The following is a 22,250-nucleotide window of genomic DNA, read 5'->3' as shown; positions in this document are numbered from 1 at the left end:
AACAGGGGGATGATTCAGACAGATAATGAGCTGTAATTGTATTGTAATGATATACCTGACAGTGAAGGTTGGGATTCCCATTACTCCTGGACATACTTATAATATATCTCAATGTTGTTCGCATTGATTAATATTTATATATACTTCAATGCCTTGAATAATTTCATTTCAAAACATGGTTACAATTATTACCAGATCCTGCCAATGGAAATTTTGATAAAACCCACCCTTAGATTTTACCCTGTCTCAATGGAAAGCTCAAATGTTAATATTGTTTTATTACTTCAATTTCCAAGGCATCAAATTATGCTCAAGAGGTTCATGTGAAATTTCTTTACTGTTTAGAGGCTTGTCCCATTTATTTAGAAGGGGTAATTTCATTTAAAAGAGAAGACAAAAGAATTGCTTACAAATCTGTTAAGTGTTTGAACAAAATTATTCAAGTTAGCACAGACTTAAAGCCTAGTGGTTTGAAAAACAGATATTGTATGATGAAACTGGAACTGAGATAAGATGAATGGTGTTGGCATTGCCACAAATGTTGTTTTGAAAATAGATGTAGGTCAATGCACAGAACATGAGCAAAATGTCACACAGAATTATTGGCCATTCATTGTAAATCAATCTCATCCTGGGAGGTGATCTACAGAAATTCATTGTGAGTGGATGAAACCATTCAATGTTTTGCTTGGTTGAGTGGGCTTGGCACAACTGATTTTCGCTACAACCTTGCTGAACTATTGTCAGTGCTATTCGGTAATTTGTTGAAATTAGATTGCACGTATCTAACTCTTTGTTGGCCATGAGTAACCCTACTACTTTCCAAGTTTAACAACAGATTTCTAATATCTTTTAAGAAAGTCCTGTTGAATCCTGGCTGAGTAATTGACATTTGTGTAAGTGGTCATATAAATTAGGCCACAAGACTGTTCCAGTAGCTTGTCAATGGGTGTAGTAAAATCCATGTATAAACGCTCAGATCCTAATGGGCACCAATTCCACAACACTTTTCTCAATAACTTAAATATTTTATTTGAACAAATGAATCATCAGTGATAAACAGATGGGACCAGCTGTGCCACAGAGACACAGCAGCTGGTTTGTTTCAGGATCAAACTTCAGATCAACAGCTCAGCTTAACCATGTGTCTCAGCAGCTATTAAAACTGTTTTGTCACAAATGTAATCTCTAAGTTTTGATCATTTTGGTTTGTAAATACAATACATGCTGGTGAAAAACCCATTAATCATTTAATGCCAATGCCTGTATTCAGTTGAAAAACTGAACTAGAAACACAGTTTAGATTGACAAAACTGATGCCCTCTTAGATCGACCTTGTCTTTTCCCACTGGTAATGGGAATTATCGAATTAGTTCCTATTCCCACTGGCAGTGATACACAGTTGAGAGGGCGTAGAATTCAAAAGGCCAGAATTTTACATTCCTCCCACACCCAATGGGTTCTGAGGTGGAGCGAAACATGAAATTGCATAGATGAGATTTCCTCTGGGTTTCCACCTACCCCGACCTCAGCGATTTTCTGCTGGGCTGGGCCTTGGATGGGAAGCCTGTCCTTACCCCAAGTGAGGCCATTAAGTAGCCAATGAATGGCCACTGGTGCTGTTTGTCATTCAGCCTCAATATTTAGGCTAATGTGTGGATGAAAGCTCAGAGGGGGAAACCTGGAAAAGAAGAAAGGTTGGTCTGTCCCAGGCAGGAAGCGTGGAGGGAGTCGCCCATCTAATATTTAATAGATATTAGATCCATTAACAAAAAGCACTGAAGACAGCATAAGTTTCTTATTCCTCAAGTTCCAGGCTTCCTTGAATGCTGACAACACAGCCAAAGTCTGTTTTCTGTTTCTGAAGTGGCGTTGAAGTGTGTGTCACAAAAATAATTGCATCACAGAAGCTGCAGTTGAAAGACTGAGTTGTCAATTTTTATTCCTAATTCTGAGGATTCCTTGTCTGATTAGGAAGTAGTCTGAATGAGCCTTTTTTCATTGGTTGAGGATAAGGATCACTTGGTGTCACCCCACCTCTGTAGCTAGAGGCATGAAGGCTGAGACAGACGTCCAGCTCTTAATTTCTGGGCCCCAGGTAGTTACATTTCATTGTGAGCAATATCACATCCTTCAGGATGCAGATTGCTGTTGTACAAACGATGCTACATCCTCTTCTTATTAATAACACAAACTGTCGTATTCAACTCACACGTCAACCTATTCCCACAAAAACTGAGATTAAGAGCAATGTTAGTAATAATCGCTAGCAAGATCTCATCATGAAATATTCTTATGCTATAGATATAGATCAAGGTATTATCAAATCTAGGTTTAATCTAAAAAAACACAATAAAGAAGCCATGCTGAGTTAAAGCTGTTGGCCAAAATTTTTGCTTGTTCCTTTAAATCTGACAAAGAGGCCTTAAGTTACAGTGTAATTGGGTTTAGGCCTAAACCCAAACTTTTTGACATCTTTAAGATCACTAGTAGAGTGATGTCCTATGGACATCGCTTCTTTCTTATTCATTATCTGCTTTTAATTTTTCAATTGTCTCACTCAACTCAAACTGGACTATTAAAAATAATGGCTAAGTAAAATGCTAAAATATTATTCAAACTAACAAAAAACCCTAAAAATTAGGGAATTATCAAAATCTTAATACTGCCATATTCAGTTATGAATGTTAGTGGACCATTAATTGACTAACTGGCAGAGTTAAACATCCTCATCCCCAGTGATGGCAGAGCCCAAGCTGCCAGAGCATTTGCAACCATATTCAACTGGAAGTGCCAAGTGATGATCATCTCTGGCTCTTCCAAAAGTCACCAGAATCACAGATGTCAACCTTCACCCAACTCAATTCGCTCCACATGATTTAAAAATAAAGTTGACAATCGATATAAAAACAATTATGGGCCCTAACAAGATCCTGTTTGTAGTACTGAGGAGTTGTGCTCCAGAACTAGTCAAGCCCCTAGCACTAGACAATGTCAAAAATTGCCCATATATGTGCCGTCCACAAAACATAGAACAATTTTAATCTGGCAAGTTACCATTCTATCAATCTACTCTCAAACATCAGCAAAGTAATGGAAGGATGTCATCAAGTACTATCAAGCAGCACTTACTTACAGTTTGGGCTCTGCCAGGGTAATTTGGTTCCACACTGCATTTCAGCCTTGGTCCAAAAAAATGGATAAAAGAGTTGAATTCAAAAGGTGAAGAGACTGGCCTGGACATCAAGACAGCATTTGACAAGGTGTGACATCAAGCAACCCTGGGAAAATTAAAGTCCACCTTGACTGATTAGAGTCATACCTAACATAAGAGTTCCCGCAGGACTTTCCCATCACTAATGGCCTTCACTCCACGATAACATAAGGAGTGGGGTTGTTCACTGATGATTCTGCAACGTTCAAAACAATTAGAGGCTCCTCAGAGAGAGATGCAGTTCATGGTCACATACAGTGAGACCGGGACAATATTCAGGAGGAGTGAGGGGCAGTGGGGAGTTACCATTAATTTGAAAGTTAACTGGGACAGCCATAAAGATAAATACTGTGGCTACAAGAGCAGGTCAGGATTGGGGAATTCTGAGGTGAGTAACTCACTTCCTGAGTTTGTAAAGACTGTCCACCTTCTACAAGGCACAAGTCAGGATTATGATAGTATACTCTCCAGTTATCTAGATGAGTGCAGATCTAACAACGCTTTGGCTCAACAGCACCAAGTCCCAGCAATCCACCTGAGCAGCATCTTATCCACCACTTTAAAGTTATTTCCTCTACCACTGATGCACTGTGGCAGCAGTGTGTGCCATCTATAAGCTACACTACAACAACTCAGTAAAGTTCATTTAACAATTCCTGGCTTCCATCACTGAGAACAAGGAACACAAATACATGTAAAACACTGCAACCTTCAAGTTGCATTCTATCCTGACTAGGAATTATATATTTGCTATTGTTGGGTCAAAATCCTGCAACTCTGTCCTGAACAAGACTCTAAGTGTACTTACATCATATGGACTCCAGCAGTCAAGACAGCTGCAGCTCACAATTGCCTCCTCAAGGGCAATGAGGAGTAGGCAATGATGGCCGGCAATGTTCCCACACACTAAAACAGATTATATTTTCATGTAATTGCAATCAACTTGAAAAATCTTTGTACAGAACTTGTTTAAGAGACAGTAACAACAAATTTGATTGTTTTTCTCCAATATTGTAAATATGGTCATAAAATGTACTAATTTGTGTTAGTTTAAACTAGGTCATTTATAAACTCTAAGATTCAGATCAGAATAACATTTCATAAACATTTTATTAAACTTTGAAAAATTGAGTAAAATTGTTCTAAATTCCTACTGAAACAATTTAACCGAAACAGTTTGATCAAACCGACAAAACCTCTCTTGCTGAGCGTCTTCTTTCAAATTTAAAATTGAAGCTGTAAACACCTGTATTGTATTGTTGTGACTGTAATCCGGTTTACTGTAACTTTAATGGAGCATTAGATATTTGTAAGGAAAAAAGCAGTAACTTAACTAGAATTGTTTGTCAGATAGGTGGAGATGAAATATTGAATGGCATAGTGAGTTGCAATACGAACTTAATGTTTGAACTAACAACAACATATGTACATTTATCTCATGCCTTTAACATAGTAAAGCATCCTAAGGCACTTCACAAATAAGATTTGACACCAGCAGCATAGGATATTAGGGCACCTAGCTTTTAAGGAGTGGTTAAAGGAGTATCGCTCAGCGTATAAAGAGGATAGTAAGTGGGTTTAGGGAGGGAATTTCAGAGTCTGCGGCACAGGTAACTGAAGGCACAGTCACCACTGGTGGAGTAATTAAAATGGGGAAAGTACCAGAGGCTAGAATTGGAGGGTGCAGACATCTCAGAAGGTTGTATTCTGGAGGGGGTAATAGAGAAAGGAAAGACTGTGAAAGGTTTTGAAGACCAGTATGAAAATGTTAAAGCAAGGCACAATTTTATAAGGAGCCAACATAAGTCAGTGAACATAAGGTGTGGGCCATGGTCTTTGTGTGAGTGCAGGTATGGACAACAGAGTTTTGAATGAGTTCAAGTTAACGGAAGGAGGAAGATAAGAGGCCAGTCAGGAGTGCATTGGAGATGGTAGTGTATTCATAATTGAAATGGTGGCATAGTGATAATGTCACTGGGCTAGTGATCCAAAGACCTAGGCTAATGCTCTGGGGACATGCTGGAATTTATATTCAATCAATAAATCTGGAATTGAAAAATAATTTCACGGTCACCATTACTTTGACCATAATTGATGTAAAGATCATCTGGTTCACTAATGCTCATTAGGAAAAAAAAATCTGCCATCCTTGCTGGTCTGGCTTACCTATGGCTCCAGAACCACATGTGGTTGATTCTTAACTCACTTCTGAAATGACCTAGCAATCTAATTCTATCAAGAATAATGAGGGATGTCTACTCAGCAACACTTGCAACCCATGAAAAATGAAGGGGAAAAAAAGTAAAGTCTAAAGTAACAAAGACATGGCTGGCAGTATCAGCAGCGATGAATTGCAGTGGAAATAAACAATATAATGGAGATGGAAGGCAGAAGTCTTGGTGATGGAGTAGCTATGTGGTTGGAAGTTCACTTTAGAGCCATAGGATGGCAGAGTTGTGAGTGGTGTGGTTTTGGCCATGATGAGGAAGAGGGTTGGAGTTAATGGTTAGGGAATAAAGTTTGTGGTAGGATACTGGAGACAATGACTTCAATACATCATTAAAGGAAATTCAGGACACATGTCAAACAATCAGCATTATCAAATCAAAAAATAAAGGAGATTGAGAGAGAGATGATGCTGAGATGGGACTGGATATCATCAATGTGCATGTGGATAACATTTTCTGATTGTGGGCTGATGTAAATGCAATTTAGCTGGGAACAAGGATAGATCCTAACGGAAATAGAGATTTGTATGCAATAGCTTATCTTTCTAACTACCACTGGAGAGATAGGAATAGAATCAGATGAGGTAAGTTGCATGTTATTGGACGATTGAGGTGAATGGTATGGTATGGTCAGCCATGCCAAAAACAGACGCGATCAAGAAGAATGAGGCTTACTAGGGTCGTAATCATAATAAATGTTATTTATGACTTTAATCAGTCAGTTAAATGATTCCTGTCTTGGATTTAAATGTGGAATGATTTTGTGATTTTTCTCATAATTTGCAAGCAACAAGGCTGCCCTCGATTATGCATTAGTTGCCATTAAATTGACAGCTTATGTAAGGCTAATATAGGTGTAAAAAAATGGAGGTCATACTTGTGCACAGCATACTGTATTGCACAAGTTTAAGGGCTTTGACACTTTGGGACAGATGATTTGAAATTTTCCCAACTCTTAAGTTGAGTTTTTTTTGCAAAAAGGTACTGAAAGTCATATTTCCTATGTTTTATGGTGTATAGTGTGTCTCAATATTATATGTTGGTGTGATCACAATTTACTCGTCGTTCAATGTCTTGTATCAAAACCTACTTTTGAAATTTCTCAACAGTCAAACTCTAAGATCATTGGAATATCAAACAGATTTTAACTAGTATGGACAAAATTAATATGTTGGGACATAACAAGAGTAAAACTAAATTTTATCAGAGATTATCATGCTTAGTATGCCAATTCTTTACATGTCTAACACATGACAAAAACATACCGTAATGTCTTAATGCACAATATATAAATTTTTGTCCTAAATTGTAAGGTGTTGAAAGGTTGGATGACAATGTTTAAAAGCTGAGCTTTACAATGAATTTTGTGTTACATATAATATATACAGCTAAGGAGATCAAATGAAAAATAATTGCTCCAAGTAAAAACTGACAATGACTTTAAGTCTTATTTCTGTAATAATTTCATATTACAATTAAATTTGATTCTGGATGAAGTACCTGTTGAATAAAATTGGAGAACAGGTGATCTATTGATTGATTTGTTGAGTCCTATAATTTTCCATAACAATGCAATACTAGAAGAATGCTTGGTTGCAACATTCTATTAATAATACATCAACTCTAACACCACATGAACTAACCAATAATACTGCTTTCAAACAAAGCAACAAAGATGCAAAATGGTTCTCAACATTGTCATTTGACCTTTACAGACCTTTGACTGAAAATGGCAGTACGCCATGAGTGTCTGGACTGTTTTCTGATGATCTTCATTTGTCTAAAGATGTTTGTAGGTTAACTGCTGTGTCTGTCTTCTATGCGTATTCTCACTTCAATTTCTTCTTCCTTTCATTTTCGCCTGCCGTCTGGCTTTGATTTCACAACTCAGTGCATGGTGGGAAGGGTATTAGGTTTACCCATAGCGAGGAGGTTTATCCTGAAAAGGGTACGTTCGAGCATAATGTTGCCGTCAATGGCAGCATTAGAATGCCTGGGTTTGAAACAACTGTTCACTTGATGTCCAAGAAGTGGGATTTCAAGAATCTAGTACTAAACACCCAAATTGAGCAGTCTTTGTGCATGTTTTTGTAGCATGCAGCTTCCTACAGAAAAAAACCGAACACAGGGTAGTGGGTTGCTTGTTACAGTTGTAATTATATGGAGGACTTTTTTAATTTGGGTAAAAAGGAAAGGTTTTTGCAAGACCCTGAAATGGAATTGCCTCTGAAAATAATATATTCAGTTTGTAAGGAGAGAGAGAAACAAAAAAAATCAAGGTTTGACTATATCTGTTGAAAAGCAGAAGCTCTTGCATGATTGATCTACCAAATTACTGGTTTTGACCATTAAGCGCATCTTGCATTTATTGCCTAATTTTGAAGTATTTTAATTGCAATTTGGCTCCCAACAAACTGAATAATGTTTGTCATGCAGATTCGAATGTAGGCTGGTGTCTGTTAATTGTATTGCATCAAACTCACCAGAGCAGAACCAGTGGCATTTATGATGGCTGATATTTTGCTTGCACTGGGAGAAGGGGATAGGTACATCAATTGGATGAGTTTAAGCATGTGACTCATTGGGTTGTCCCAGTTATCAAAATAAGCCCTTTCCGGGGGGAGGGAGGGGATTGGTGGCTCACTTCGCACACAGTGAGTCTTGCACTGAATGTTATGTATAAAGTTGCTCATCATCATTAAGGTGGTGTTTAAAATTTGAAATCTGCTACTTCACAGGATCTGGCGTGGATGATCCAGTAGGAGAAGTGTCCATCCATGTAGAGCTTTTCACACATCCAGGCACTGGAGAGCACAAAATCACAGTTAAAGGTGAGTTACATTGAATCATCCAAGCTCTAACTTTTTTAACATTCACGGCATAGAAAATTTAAAAACTACATCCTCTGAACGTCTCAAAATGTAACAGCTGAATTGCTACATTTTTAGCAATTGAAGTTTATATGCAAGAATTTCTATTGCAAATATTATAGCAGTTGCCTTTTGGAATGAAGGTAGAGTTTTGTAGATACCAAAAATGTGCAGACACTTTGTAATAAATGTTAATTATGTTTAACACTTGTTCAATAATATTTGCCAAACTTTGTACTGTAAAAGCTAGATTATGGAAATTTAATTTTGGGAGATATGGACTATAAGCAGAATTTTAGGTCTACAAAATGTAATTTAGTGAATTGCATTTGGAAAATTTTAAATAGCCCATCTGGCCCCACCCTGTGTTGAGGCCAGTACCATTATGGCATTGGATTTGCACAAGAACCGAGATATCTTGGTTAAGTTTATGCGAGAAAAGTATTTCTCATACCCTAGACAAAAGTATCTTGATTAGATGAATAACAAGTAGTAAGGAAATAATCAGTGCAATAAAAAGGCACAAATAAATGCATTAATGCAAGAAAGTGATTCGCCTCACTTTTAAAAGGGTTTTTTTGTTACAACCAAGTTAGCAGGGGTGAACTGACTCCTCTCTTTATCCCACTTTATAATAGAGTTTGAATTTAAAAGGGAATGATATTGCCAATTTAGTATATTTTTAAACTGTGGATAGTTTGGTGCAAGAAATAAGTCACCCAGCCTCTCTTAAGTAGAGTTAGTTTCATTGCTAAAATTCACATCAGTGAAGATGCAGAAGTTAACAAAAGGTTTAAAATATACAAATATGTCCAATTAATGCAATATGGAAACAAGACAAAAATTGTCCCCCAGGCCTGAAAAATGTAAAACTTTGCAGAATATCAGATTTTTAAAACTTGGTCATGTAACAAGTAAATTTATGGATTGTCCAGAGGTTTGCTTACAACTGAAGGAATGCTTTCCACAGTGAAGCAGTTGGTTTGCAGTCATGGCTGGTTGAATCAGAATTGTCCTTTACAAACTCTTGGCTTGGAGCAATGAAGTCTTCTGGTGGGTTTTTCAACTCTCAAACAGTTCAGCTTTGAGAGATTTCAGAATAAAGAGAAATGAAGTGAAACTGTTGGCCCTGTGGTAGTCTCTGACTATTCCAAATACAGCTGCTGTAAGCCAGTGTCCTTTGCCTAGGAAAAGTTATCTTTTCAAAAAGTTCAATACATATTTCCAGCATAAAGTGATGTGTCCCACTAGTGACATAAGTGTAAATATTATAAAACAGATCTTCAGTTGTGTATTAAGTCAAACCTTAATGAGCAACCAGAGTTCCAAGCAGAAATTTGTATATCCAGGGCATCTCACAAACCTTTAGCGAGGTTGAGGTGCATTGGGAAATCAAAAGATGAAACCACAGTTATCAAAATCAAACATCCCTCTCAATAATTTGCACAATCACAAGTCAACCATGTTCCTAAAGTGTCACTTCAGGCATAAACCATACCATAAATGATTAACAATGAAGAACGGCATCAATCTAATCACAAAGGAATAATTAGCGCCTTCAAAATTCTACTGTGAGATTTATGGAGACCGATTTTTTTTTTAAATCGGGCCCCATCACTGTCACTGAATTCTGGTAAATGCCCAGTAGTGTAGAATTGCTTTTTCGTTCGCTTTCCCTGACTCATTTTCTCTCTAAAGGGAGAGCAAAAAGCTATTACGAAGCTGAATTTTATCAGCAGAAAGCTAGTGGGCAGTTTCACTCATTAATTAAATGGGAAAGGATGTAAAGGGTTGGTGGTGGAGAAGATAAGCTAGTGGTTGCAATCTCGCATGACATTCTAAATGCAAACTGGTAGAGTGCTAAAACATTTTGGAAATCCAGAACTGACTAAAAAAAATCAATTCTCTTCAGCCTTTGAATTGCTCGAGTTCCTGCTGCATTTCAGCGTCCAGGAGTTCCCATTTTTTTTTAACACTGATTCAGTAACTTGGCCTGGCCTTGCAGATGTCCCTTACCCCTCCCATCCAATCCATTTTACTCCAGGTCACAAAAGCACAGAATGCTGGGAATGATTAGCCACATGAAGGTAGAAATACGAACAGAAGATAGTGGTTCTCAAACCAGGATCTACATGGGGTCACTTGGGTGAGATCCTAAGGTGCATGTATTCAAGAGTGAGTGAATAAACATTAGCCAGCAGCAAGATCTGCTTAAGCCATGTGCCTCCTCTTGTCTTAGTCCTGCTCCCTCTCTGCTCTGTTATCCACACACTTCTCTCATTATGGTGTGATTTCCCATTGCTTGAGCTTTACAGCCTGCTCCATTAATATTTGTTACATGTTCTGCTCCCTGTGTGCTTCTCCCCCTCAGGTTCTTGCCGAGAATAGATAAGATTGTACTGAGAAACAGGGACATCCATTTAACTGATGGCTCTCAGTAAATATCTGCTTTCCAAAAACATAATTAAACTTTCATTCATATTTTGAGCATTATATAATTTAGTTGAGGGTCTATTTCACAATGTTCCCTCCATCTAAGTCATTGATATAGATTGAAAATACTTGGGCCCAAGCACTGATCCATGTGGCACTCCATTACTAACAGCTTGCAAACCCAAAAATGACCTAGTTATCATTACTTCCTGTTAGCTAACCAATCCTTTACCCATGCTTATATGTTACCCAATATACCATAAGCTCTTAATTTGAGAAGTAACCTTTGATGCAGGTGCGATCTTTTGAATGCCTTTTGGTAAATCCGAGTACACCACATCTATAGATTCCCCCACATCCATCTTGTTTGTTACTTCCTCAAAGAACTCCAATAAATTAGGTTAACATAATTTCTCTTTCACAAAACCATGTTGACTCTGCCTGTTTCTATGATGAGTTTTAAGTTTCCTCTGTTGCCTCCTTAATAATGGATCCTAACATTTTTTCTGTGACAGACATTAGGCTAACTAGCCCATAGTTTCCCGTATTTTTCCTTGAGATACTATTTTCAATTTTTCAATTCACTGGAACATTTCCATAACCCAAGAAATTTTGGAAGATCACAAGCAATGAGTGATTGATTGTTTCAAGTTCCTCTCTCCTTTTTTACCTGATATTCATAGTTGGCCACTGAGAACAACGACCTGTTGAAAATCAAATTAACTTGTGCTAATAGGAAAGCAGAATATTCCAGATTTTGGAAATCTGATTCTCGCTCCACAGATGCTAACAGACCTGTTTAATATTTCCACCAGCTTCTGTTTTTAAATATATACATTGACATTCATTAACTGTTTAAAATTTTACCAACTGTACATGCGCTCTAATTGAAAATGTACAATGACCAAGGGAACTAAAAACACTCTCCATGCTCATTAGAAATTAAAAAAAAGCACATTTGTGTAATTGATTTCTTCCTACCAATTTTGGGAGTATTTACTTGACAGAATGTGTACTTCCATAGTCCATAAATAATGCTGCCATCTATAAAGAATTGATTAGGTAATCTGCTGCATCAAGAGGCATAATTACATTCTTGATGTAGCTACACCGTGGACTAGTGGAATAGAATCATTGTGGCACAACTGTGACATCTGGATCTAAATTCCATGTTAATCCTCTGAAATTCTAGCACCTAGAAACTGTGTTTAAATCTGCAATTAAGTCTCTGTTTCTTCCCCCACTTTGTAGTTGTGGCTGCCAATGATCTAAAGTGGCAAACAACTGGTATCTTCCGTCCATTTGTTGAAGTTAATATGATTGGGCCTCACCTTAGTGACAAGAAGAGGAGGTTTGCCACCAAATCCAAAAACAATAGCTGGGCTCCAAAATTCAACGAAACTTTTCAATTGTAAGTATCTTTTCTTACTCTTTTGGTGATCATTCCAGCTGCTGGAATTTTGATTGTTCCTTTCTAAGTTAGCGCAACAACTCAGATTAATGCTCAGTACAGCCAATTTTTGTGTCCTGCCATAGGTGGGTTCTAAATGTTCCAATTCTCTGGGATTATCCATTTCTACAAATCATTTACATCTTGTAGGTGAACCTTTAAACAGGGAACTCTTTAGTCACAAGAGCAGAAAATTGCCCAATGGTGAAATTACAATGTATAAACAAGCATTTGACTCATCTCAGTCCATATCAGTATTTATCCTTATGATATAAAATGCCCCTTATATTCACAAGTCCCTTTATTCCGCTATCCTGTTCTGTCATGGCAGTAAAAAGTCTGACAACACCAGGTTTTAGTCCAACCGATTGGTTGGCATACCCACATCATGACTGTCATGGCAGCACAGTGCATTGGTCTGCTGTCTCAGTGCCAGGGACCTGGGTTCAATTCCAGTCTTGGGTGACTGTGTGGAGTTTGAACATTCTTGCAGGTGCTTTGATTTCCTCTCAAAGTCCAAAGATGTGCAGGTTAAGTGGATTGGTTATGCTAAATTGCCCCTTAGTGGTCAGAGGATTAGTAGGATAAATACATGACATTACAGGGAAAGGGCCTGGGTGGTTGGTACAAGCTTGATGGGCTGAATGGCATCCTCCTGCACTACAGGAATTCTATGGTTCATTCTCCATTTAAAAAAGGTTGACATTATCTCTGCTTCGATCACTACATTTTCCACAACTCTCTGGTAAAATGTTGCCTTGATGTCAAGGGTAGTCATTCTCACCAAACCTCTGGAGTTCAGTGTATTTTAATGTTTTTTGAAACATCAGAGTGGTCAAAATTCAACGATCAGAATTAAAAACCAAGTGACGGAATCTATCCATTTATCAATGATCGCTATTGTTCAGCTGGCTCCAACTAGGTCTTTTGCTAACAGTAAAGAACAAAGAACAAAAACAGCCCAGGAAACAAGCGCTTTGGCCCAACGAGCCCGCGCCACCATTTTAACACTACCAGTACCCCCCTCCACCCATGACCCTTATCTATTGTTTTATGGCCATCCACATTGAGGGAAACTAATTTATTACTGCCAATCAGCCTAATAGCACATCTTTGGGGTGTGGGAGGAAACTAGAGCACCTGGTGAAAACCCACGCAAGCAAGCATGGGGAGAATGCGCAAACTCCCACAGACACAGGCCCAAATCCATGTGTCTGCACAGCAAACAGTGATAGTCACTGAGCTGTCGTCTTGCCCAACATCTGGTCCAGTTTAAGCACACACTAACGACATGAAGCACTAGGCCAATCTCGAACAACCAAGAGCAGCCCAAGTACAACCCATCGTGTGTATGCCCCTCGTTGGACAACATGGCGGACTGACTTAAAACCTGTGAATGAAAAGAGAAAAAAAAGATTATTATCATACCATATCCATTTACCTTACCAGGGACACCCCAATGCTAATGAACCTTATTTAAAACAATTTCCTATATTCACCCATCTCCAACCCACTCATGTGCCTGTCTATGTTACTCTTAAACAACTCTAGCATGCTTGCCTCCACCACCTTACTTGGCAGAGCATTCCATACCCCCACTACCCTCTGTGTGAAAAACCTCCCTTTAATATGTGTTATACCTCTCCCCCACTCACCTTAAGCCCATGGCCCCTCGTACTGTGTCTATCATAGGAAATAGCTTACCTCTGTTTAGTCTATCTATACCCTTCATAATCTTATATACCTCTATTAGATCCCCCCTCAGTCGCCATCTTTCAAGGGAAAAGAGCCCCAATTTGTTCAATCTTTCCTCATAACCCAGTCCTTCCATACCAGGCAACATCCTGGTAAACCTCCTCTGCACTCTCTCCAGAGTCTGCACATCCTTCCGGTACTAAGGCGACCAGAACTGGACGCAGTACTCTAAATGTGGCCTAACCAACGTTCTATACAACTGCAACATTAGACTCCAGCTCTTACATTCTATACCCCTTCCTATAAAGGCTAACATACCATAGGCTTTCTTCACAACCTTCTCCACTTGTGCTGCCATCTTCAAAGACTTGTGCACTTGCACCCCCAGGTCTTGCTGCGATTCTATACTCCTTATCATATACTCTTTATCATATAACTCCCCCCTACGTTATTCTGGCCAAAATGCATCACCTCACATTATCCGGATTAAACTCCATTTGCCATGTATCTGCCCAATATACCAGCCTATCAATATCCTGTTGTATTGCCAGATACTGCTCCTCACTGCCTGCCAATCCAGCCATCTTGGTGTCATCAGCAAATTTGCTGATCACACCACTTACTCCCTCTTCCAAGTCATTTATATACACTACAAAGAAGAGGTCCCAGTACTGAGCCCTGCGGCACACCACTAGTGACAGACCTCCAGCTAGAAAAGGACCCCTCCGCTACTACTGTGTCCTCTTTGCAAGCCAGTTCTCAACCCATCTAGATACCTGGCCACGTATCCCACGTATCTTTTCTACCAACCTACCATGAGGGACTTTGACAAACGCCTTACTGAAACCCACATAGACAACATCAACAGCTCGTCCTTCAACTGTTTTTGTCACCTCCTCAAAAAATTCTACCAGATTCGTAAGGCAAGACTTCCCCTTTACAAAGCCAAGCTGCATATCCTTAATCAGATTGCAACACTCTAAGTGCTCATACATCCTATCCCTAAGAATCCTCTCCATCAACTTGCCTACCACTGATGTTAAAATCACCGGCCTATAGTTACCTGGGTTATCCCTCCGACCCTTTTTAAAAAACGGTACCACATTCGCTATCCTCCAGTCCTCTGGGACCTCACCTGTGTCCAAAGAAGAGACAAAGATTTGCATCAGAGGCCCAGCAATCTCAACTCTCGCCTCCCTAAGCAGCCGAGGATAAATGCCATTGGGCCCCAGAGATTTATCAGTTTTAATGCTACCTAAAAGCCCTAACGCTTTGTCCCTCATAAATCGATAAATCCTTCAATTGGTCTACAGCTCCCTTGATGACCGTACCAGACATCAAGCCCCTCACCTTCGTGAATACCGACGCAAAGTATTCATTCAGGGTCTCTCCCATTCCCTCAGACTAAGCACAATTCCCCTCTTCTGTCCCTGAGAGGACCGATTTTACCCCAGCCATCCTTTTGCTCCTAACATGGGAGTAAAACGCCTTTGGATTTTCCTTAATCCTACCTGCCAAAGCCATTTCATGCCCCCTTTTTGCCCTCCTTAACCCCCCCCCCCCTTTTGAGATCCCTCCTACTCTCTCTGTTCCCAGCTGCTTAGACCTGACATACACCTCTCTTTTCTTCCTAACCAGGTCTTCTATATCTCTAGTAATCCATGGCTCTCTAATCCTACCTTTCCCATCCTTCCTCCTAACTGGCACATGCCTTTCCTGCACCCATTGCAGTTTTCCCTTGAAAAGACTCCCACATGCCTAACATGGACTTGCCCTCCAACAGCCTAGCCCAGTCTGTATCCCTAAGCTCCTGCCTAATCTGGCTGTATCTAGCCTTCCCCAATTTAGCACCCTCCTCTTAGGACAGCACTCATCTTTTTCCATTTGTATCCTAAAGTAGACAGTTGTGGTCACTGTTAGCCACATGTTCACCTACCGCAACCTCAACCACCTGACCTGGCTCATTGCCCAGAACTAAATCCAGTATAGCCCAACTAGAGAGGGGGCTATCTACATACTGCTGCAAGGATTCTTCCAGTACACATCTTACAAATTCCTCCCCGTCCGAACCCCCAGCTCTAGGCACCTTCCAATCCACCCCAGGGAGATTAAAATCTCCCACTACAACAACCCCGCTCTTCCTACACTTGTCCAAAATGTCTCTACATATACCCTCTTCCACTGCCCGTGGGCTGTCAGGTGGCCTGTAGTACACTCCTAGCATAGTAATGGCTCCCTTCCTATTCCTCAACTCCACCCACAGAGACTCAATTTCCAACCCCTCCATGTTATCCTCCCTCTGCACTGCTGTGATCTGCTCCCTCACTAAGAACACCACTCCCCCTCCGCTTTTCAACCCTCCCCTATCACGCCTAAAACACTTATACCCAGGAATATTTAGCTGCCAGTCCTGCCCTTCCTTTAACCATGTCTCCGTCACTGCCACCACATCTAAATTTCTCGTGAACATCAAGGCCTGAAGTTCACCCGTCTTACCTGTCACACTCCTCGCATTAAAACAGATGCACTGAAGACCCTCAGGCCCACTCGGATCCTCCTTCTCCTGGGAGATTTTCCTCCCAGGACTTACTAGACTTACCCTGTCACCCAACTCACTCCCAATCCCAGTGCCTGAGCTGCCTGTCTCCTCCATATTAGTTTAAACCCTGCCGAAATACTCCAGCTAACCTCGCAGCTAAAATGTGTGTACCCTTCCCATTTAAATGTTCCCCATCCCACTTGTACAAGTGCCCTTCCCTCACAAAAACTTCCCAATGGTCTACAAAACTAAAACGCTCTGTCCTGCACCAATCCCTCAGCCATGCATTCAGCTGTAGGATCTCATTATTTTATCCCTGCTATTGCTGGGCACTGGCAGCAGTAAAAAGTATGACGACAACAGCAGCCCAGAGATTGCCACCCTGGAGGCCCTGCACTTCAGCCTGGCTTCCCTACTCTTCCTTCCTACGTCCTTCTCTCCTACGTGTACAATTACATCCGCCTGGGTCCCTTGGCCCTTCAAGATTCCCTCTACCTGCTCCAACACATCCTATACCCCTGCTTCAGGGAGGCAGACTACCTCCTGGAGTCCCACTTTTGCCCACAGAACCACCTATCAATTCCTTTAACCCTCCCATCCTGCACCACTATCTCACATCCAGCCCCCTTCCTTCCCTCCCTCTGAGGCATTCTGGTCTTCCTCTCTTGCCCTTTCCACCCCAGTTGTCACCTTACCCCTGATAGCTTGGGGGACTACCTCTGGGGTAGCCTTTGGACCATTACTCCTCTTCTTTTCCTCCCTCCCTCCCACAACACATGGGCACAATAATCCAAGAAAATGGCTCAACATCAAGGGCAATTAGTAATGTGCAATAATTGCTAGCAAGCCAGCAACACCCACAGCCAATGAAAGAATAAATAATCATCCCACATCTGAGAGCTGATTTTATATTACAACAGACGAGGGTTGGAAATGAGACAATTTCACAGAATCCTACAGTGCAGAAGGTGACCATTTGGCCCACCAAATCTGCACTGACCACAATCCCACTTAGGCCCTAACACCATACATTTACTCTAGCTAATCCCCCTTCCTCTAAAGGGGCAATTTAACAAAGAACAACACAGCACAGGAAACAGGCCCTTTGGCCCAACGAGTCCACACCGCCATTTTAACATTGCGTGCTCTCCTCTACCTATGACCTTTGTCTACACCTATTGGGGAAGATTGAGGAAAGACTGATTTAGGGACAACTTGTTACACCAAATCAGCCTAAGAGCACGTTTTTGGGGTGTGGGAGGAAACCAGAGCACCCGGAGAAAACCCATACAATCACAGGGAAAATGTGCAAACTCCCACAGACACTGGCCCAAATCCGCACAGCAAACAATGATAGTCACTGGGCTGTCATGTTGCCTGTCAGATGGTCCAGTTTAAGTGTACACTAACGTGAAGCACAAGGCAACTCTCGAAGCAACATCCAAGAGCAGCTCTCACATGACCCACCACCTGTCTGCCCCTTGTTGGGCAACAAGGCAGACTGAATCACCTGTGAAGTAAAAGAAAAGACATCAATAAACATGCACGACTTAGACATTTACAGAGTCCCCAGAAGCTCAGAGGAAAGACAAGTAAGCCATGAAATATGTTGGAAGGTCATCCCAAGGCTCTTGATATTTAGAACAGTCTCCTGTATTCCTCCATCTTGAGTCCGCTCATGTGCCTAAGCCAGCCCTAAACAACTCAAGCGTGCCTGCCTCCACCACGTACTTGGCAGTGCATTCCAGGCCCACACCACCCTGTGTGAAAAACCTCCCTCTAACATCTGAAGTATACCTCACCCCCCCCTCCCCCTAAGCCTGTGGCCCCTCGTAATTTTTGTATCCAACCTAGGAAAAAGCTTACCTCTGTTCACTCTATCTATACTCTCCATAATCTTATACACCTCTATTAGATCTCCCCTCATTCTCTGCCTTTCTAAAGGAGAACAGCCCCAAATTTGCCCAATTTCTCCTCACAGCTCAGTCCTTCCATATCAGGCAGCATCCTGGTAAACCTCCTCTGCACTCTCTCCAGGGTCTCCACGTCCTTCCGGTAGTAAGGCGACCAGAACTGGACGCAGTACTCCAAATGCAGGCGAACCAACGTTCTATACAACTGCAACATTAGATGCCAGCTTTTATACTCTATACCCCTCCCTATAAAGGCAAGCATACCATAGGCCTTCTTCGCCACCTTCAAGGACTTGCACCCCCAGGTCCCTGTGTTTCTATACTCTTAATAGGCCTACCATTTATCATGCAACTCGCCCCTACATTATTTCTTCCAAAATGCATCACCTCACATTTATCTGGATTAAATTCCATCTGCCATTCTCTGCCCAATATACCAGCCTATCTATATCCTGCTGTATTGCCTGACACTACTCCTCACTATTAGCAAGTCCTGCCATCTGTGTGTCATCTGCAAACGTGCTGATCACACCACTTACTCCCTCTTCCAAGTCATTTAGGTACATTACAAAAAGTGAAAGTCCCAGTACTGAGCCCTGCAGCACACCACTAGTTACAGACCTCCAGCTAGAAAAGGACCCTTCCACTACTACTGTCTCCTGTTACCAAGGCAGTTCTCAATCCATCTAGACACCTGTCCTTGTATCCCATGAGCCTTAACCTTTTCCACCAACCTACCATGAGGGATTTTGTATGGCCAATCCACCTAAGCTGCACTTGTTTGGCCTGTGGGAGGAAACTGGAGCACCCAGAGAAAACCCACAAACAAAGGGAGAATGTGCAAACTCCACAGTGACCCAAGTAGGGAAATCAAACCTGGGTCCCTGGCACTGTGATGCAGCAGTGTTAACCACTGAGCCACCCCTTTTCTCCCCCTCACCAGTTGCCATTAGGCTGGGCCTCTAGCTTGCTAGCCCAGTGACATTACCCCTGCACTACTGTTCCCCCAATGGTCAGAACCATTGGGTCAATGGTTTAAACTGTCTCCATTTAAAGCAGGCTGAGCTAAATATGCCATAAACTAACATGTTTTTAATAATTCAAACACTGTAATTATGTATCATTTACCCTGGGAAGAATAGTTCCACTTGATTTTTTTCATCTGTGAACCAAATTTAATATTTTAGCATTTTTCTACATTAATCTAAGATTTTTGAAAGCAACATGTTGTGCGCACAAAGATAATTAATAACCATGTAGTTGAATGCTATAACCTCCTGCAACTTTGAATTCTATTAGTAAAAGAGAAGACGGCAGAGCTGCTAATTACTAAGAATTACCTTCAGCTCTCTGACATCTATCTGCTGAAACAATTATGATGACAGCAGTTGTATTAATTCATTTAGCCCCACGTGTCCATACTGGTTCACAGAATAGTCCCACGTCTCCTCCTTAACCCCATACCATATTCCTCTCATCAAGTGCTTTAAGAAGCCTCAACTAAGAATTGCCTGCACAATCTCAATTCTAGATCCTAACCAGTCATTGTGTAAACATTTATTCATATTGCTGTTGCTTCTTTTGCCCTTTGCCAACAAGATCAACTTCTCACCATCTTTGCTGTCACAATCTCCAAGTGCTTTTGAGTATCTCTATCAACTCTCTATGAAATAGGTACCGACATAGGTTATTCAGCCTACTCAGCTAGTCATTAAGACTGTGACTTATCGGTTTGTGTTTTGAATTCCACGTTCGCACCTATTCCTTCAACAAGAATCTCCCTACCACCTTAAAAATATTCAATGACCCCATGTCTGCCACCTTCTGAGGCAAAGTGTTCCAAAGTCATCTGTCCTAAAAGGGCAACCCCCTAATTTTAAAAACAGTCTCCCTAGTTCTGGATTCACCCGCCAGAGGAAACATTCTTTCCACATCAAAGACCATTCAGGCTCTTACATATGACAGTGAAGTCACCCTCTCTTCTAAACTACAGTGGAAACAAGCCAGCCTGTCCTCATAAGACTTATTTCAGATATCAATCTTATAAACCTCCTCTGAACCACCTCCAACATATTTACACCCTTCTTCAAATGAAACCAAAACTGCACACAATTTGATGTTTAAACTAAAGTATAACATCTTATGTTCAATTCCTCTCAGAATTACTGATAGCATTCCATTAGCCTTCTTATTTGCTTGTACCTTTGTGACTCATGTACTAGAACACTAGATCCCTTTGCACCTCAATTCTGCTTCTGAACTCTTATTTTTCCTGCCAAAATGAACAACTTCATGTTTTCCCACATTATTCTCCCATCTGTCAGACTTAAGTTAAATTTGTTACAAATTGTCAACTAATTTCCTTCTTACTGAGCTATTGCAACTATCAACAGTAGACAAAAATCAAGGCAAATAAATTTTGTTGTACTAAAATGAAACATAGATCAGTTTTGTAGGCACCCTATTGACTTAATTTGCTTCATTATTTTACAGCACCTTGAGCGCTGAGGATGGTCCAGAATGTTATGAACTCCAGATCTGCGTAAAGGATTACTGTTTTGCCCGAGAAGATCGAAGTGTGGGCATTGCTGTGATGCAACTACGCGATATCATTCAGAAGGGAAGTAGTGCCTGTTGGTTACCACTTGGCCGCAGAATTCATATGGATGAGACAGGACTAACTGTCCTCAGGATACTGTCACAAAGAAACAATGATGAAGTGGCAAAGGAGTTTGTAAAATTAAAATCTGACATACGTTCTGCTGAAGAGGGCAGTTGAAACAACGTGGCCAAAATCAAAAGAACAGAGTTTAGAACTTTAATTTCTTAAACTCTTTGGAGCTTCAGTTTTCTCATCTAATGAAGCCACATATCCCACTTATGAAATAAGCAAAAAAAAAAAATCAGCAAGAAGTCTGATTCAAGTTTTGGTATATGCATGACGTCTCTGTAGTTTTGCCAGCGTGGACAATTAATTTTATTTTTTTTGTTCATGAGGCAGCACCCAGCCCCTTAGAAATCTGAATATTCACAAGTAACAATTGGATTGACTTTACCTTAAGGCATATCACTTGTGTAAATAAATCCCGCATGACTCTACTGAGCCTGTGTACAATGAGCACTGTGATCCTGTCCTTGTGGAGAGACCTACAGCTGAGAGAACTTATATACCTCTTGTGAAAAGTCTCAGTTACCTTCCTCTTCAACACCAAAATGCCAAAGTGTCTTTATACTCACTGGTGTAGCCAATTTCTTACACATTCCACAAGTTTTTCCTGAACAGATTGCTACGCTGGAGCTGTAATCACAAACAGGCTTGGTATTCTACAAACCTATAGGATTAGACTCAAGTTTTTGCATTTTAATTTATTGCACTGCAAAAGAAAATGACGGCTGTAAAATAATAGCTTAGTTTCTCAACATCCATTTAAAATTTTGGTGTAATGTGCAAATGAACAAATCATTTAATAGCTATTCTACCATTAACCCTTAGATCAATCTAGATAAACTCCCATCTATTTATCAATTTTGTTTCAGCTTATGCACTGTGACTGAAATAATATTACTGTAATAAGCATCATGAGTAGCCTTATTATATTAGCCACAATTGAAGTAACAATTTTACATAAAATTATTAACACCTTGTATGTACTTTGTCCTTTTTCACCAATATCTCTCTGCATTCTACTTATTTTTATTCCAATTTTTAATTCATTTACAGGATGTGGGTGGCACTAACAAGGCCTCCATTTATGGTCCAGCCCCCTTTGCCCTCTTGTCAACTGAATGGTTTGCTAGGCCATTTCAGAGGGCAGTTAAAAACCACTACTGTGTATCTGAAGTCACAGAAAGGCAAAGACAATGTCAGGATAGTATAGTTCCTTTACTAAGAGTGTGAACCAGATTGT

General features: G+C 40.5%; 1 protein-coding gene across 1 annotated transcript in view; it reads left to right on the top strand.

Annotated features, from left to right (window-relative positions):
* LOC145358503 (protein unc-13 homolog A-like) overlaps nucleotides 1-21,924 on the top strand; it is a 367,395-nt gene extending 345,471 nt beyond the window's left edge. Inside the window, exons 42-45 of the mRNA XM_080212618.1 lie at nucleotides 7,334-7,390; nucleotides 8,181-8,273; nucleotides 11,997-12,156; nucleotides 20,836-21,924. Of these exons, the coding sequence (XP_080068744.1) occupies nucleotides 7,334-7,390; nucleotides 8,181-8,273; nucleotides 11,997-12,156; nucleotides 20,836-21,121 (596 nt within the window). The 3' untranslated portion in view covers nucleotides 21,122-21,924. The remainder of the gene's footprint in view (nucleotides 1-7,333; nucleotides 7,391-8,180; nucleotides 8,274-11,996; nucleotides 12,157-20,835) is intronic.
* Nucleotides 21,925-22,250: the final 326 nt, after the last annotated feature.

Source organism: Carcharhinus amblyrhynchos, chromosome 26, assembly GCF_965287045.1.
Source record: "Carcharhinus amblyrhynchos chromosome 26, sCarAmb.v2.hapA, whole genome shotgun sequence".
NCBI classification, from domain to species: Eukaryota; Metazoa; Chordata; class Chondrichthyes; order Carcharhiniformes; family Carcharhinidae; genus Carcharhinus; species Carcharhinus amblyrhynchos.
The sequence above is the reverse complement of the archived record's forward strand: the minus strand, read 5'-3'. Positions and strand labels throughout refer to the sequence as shown.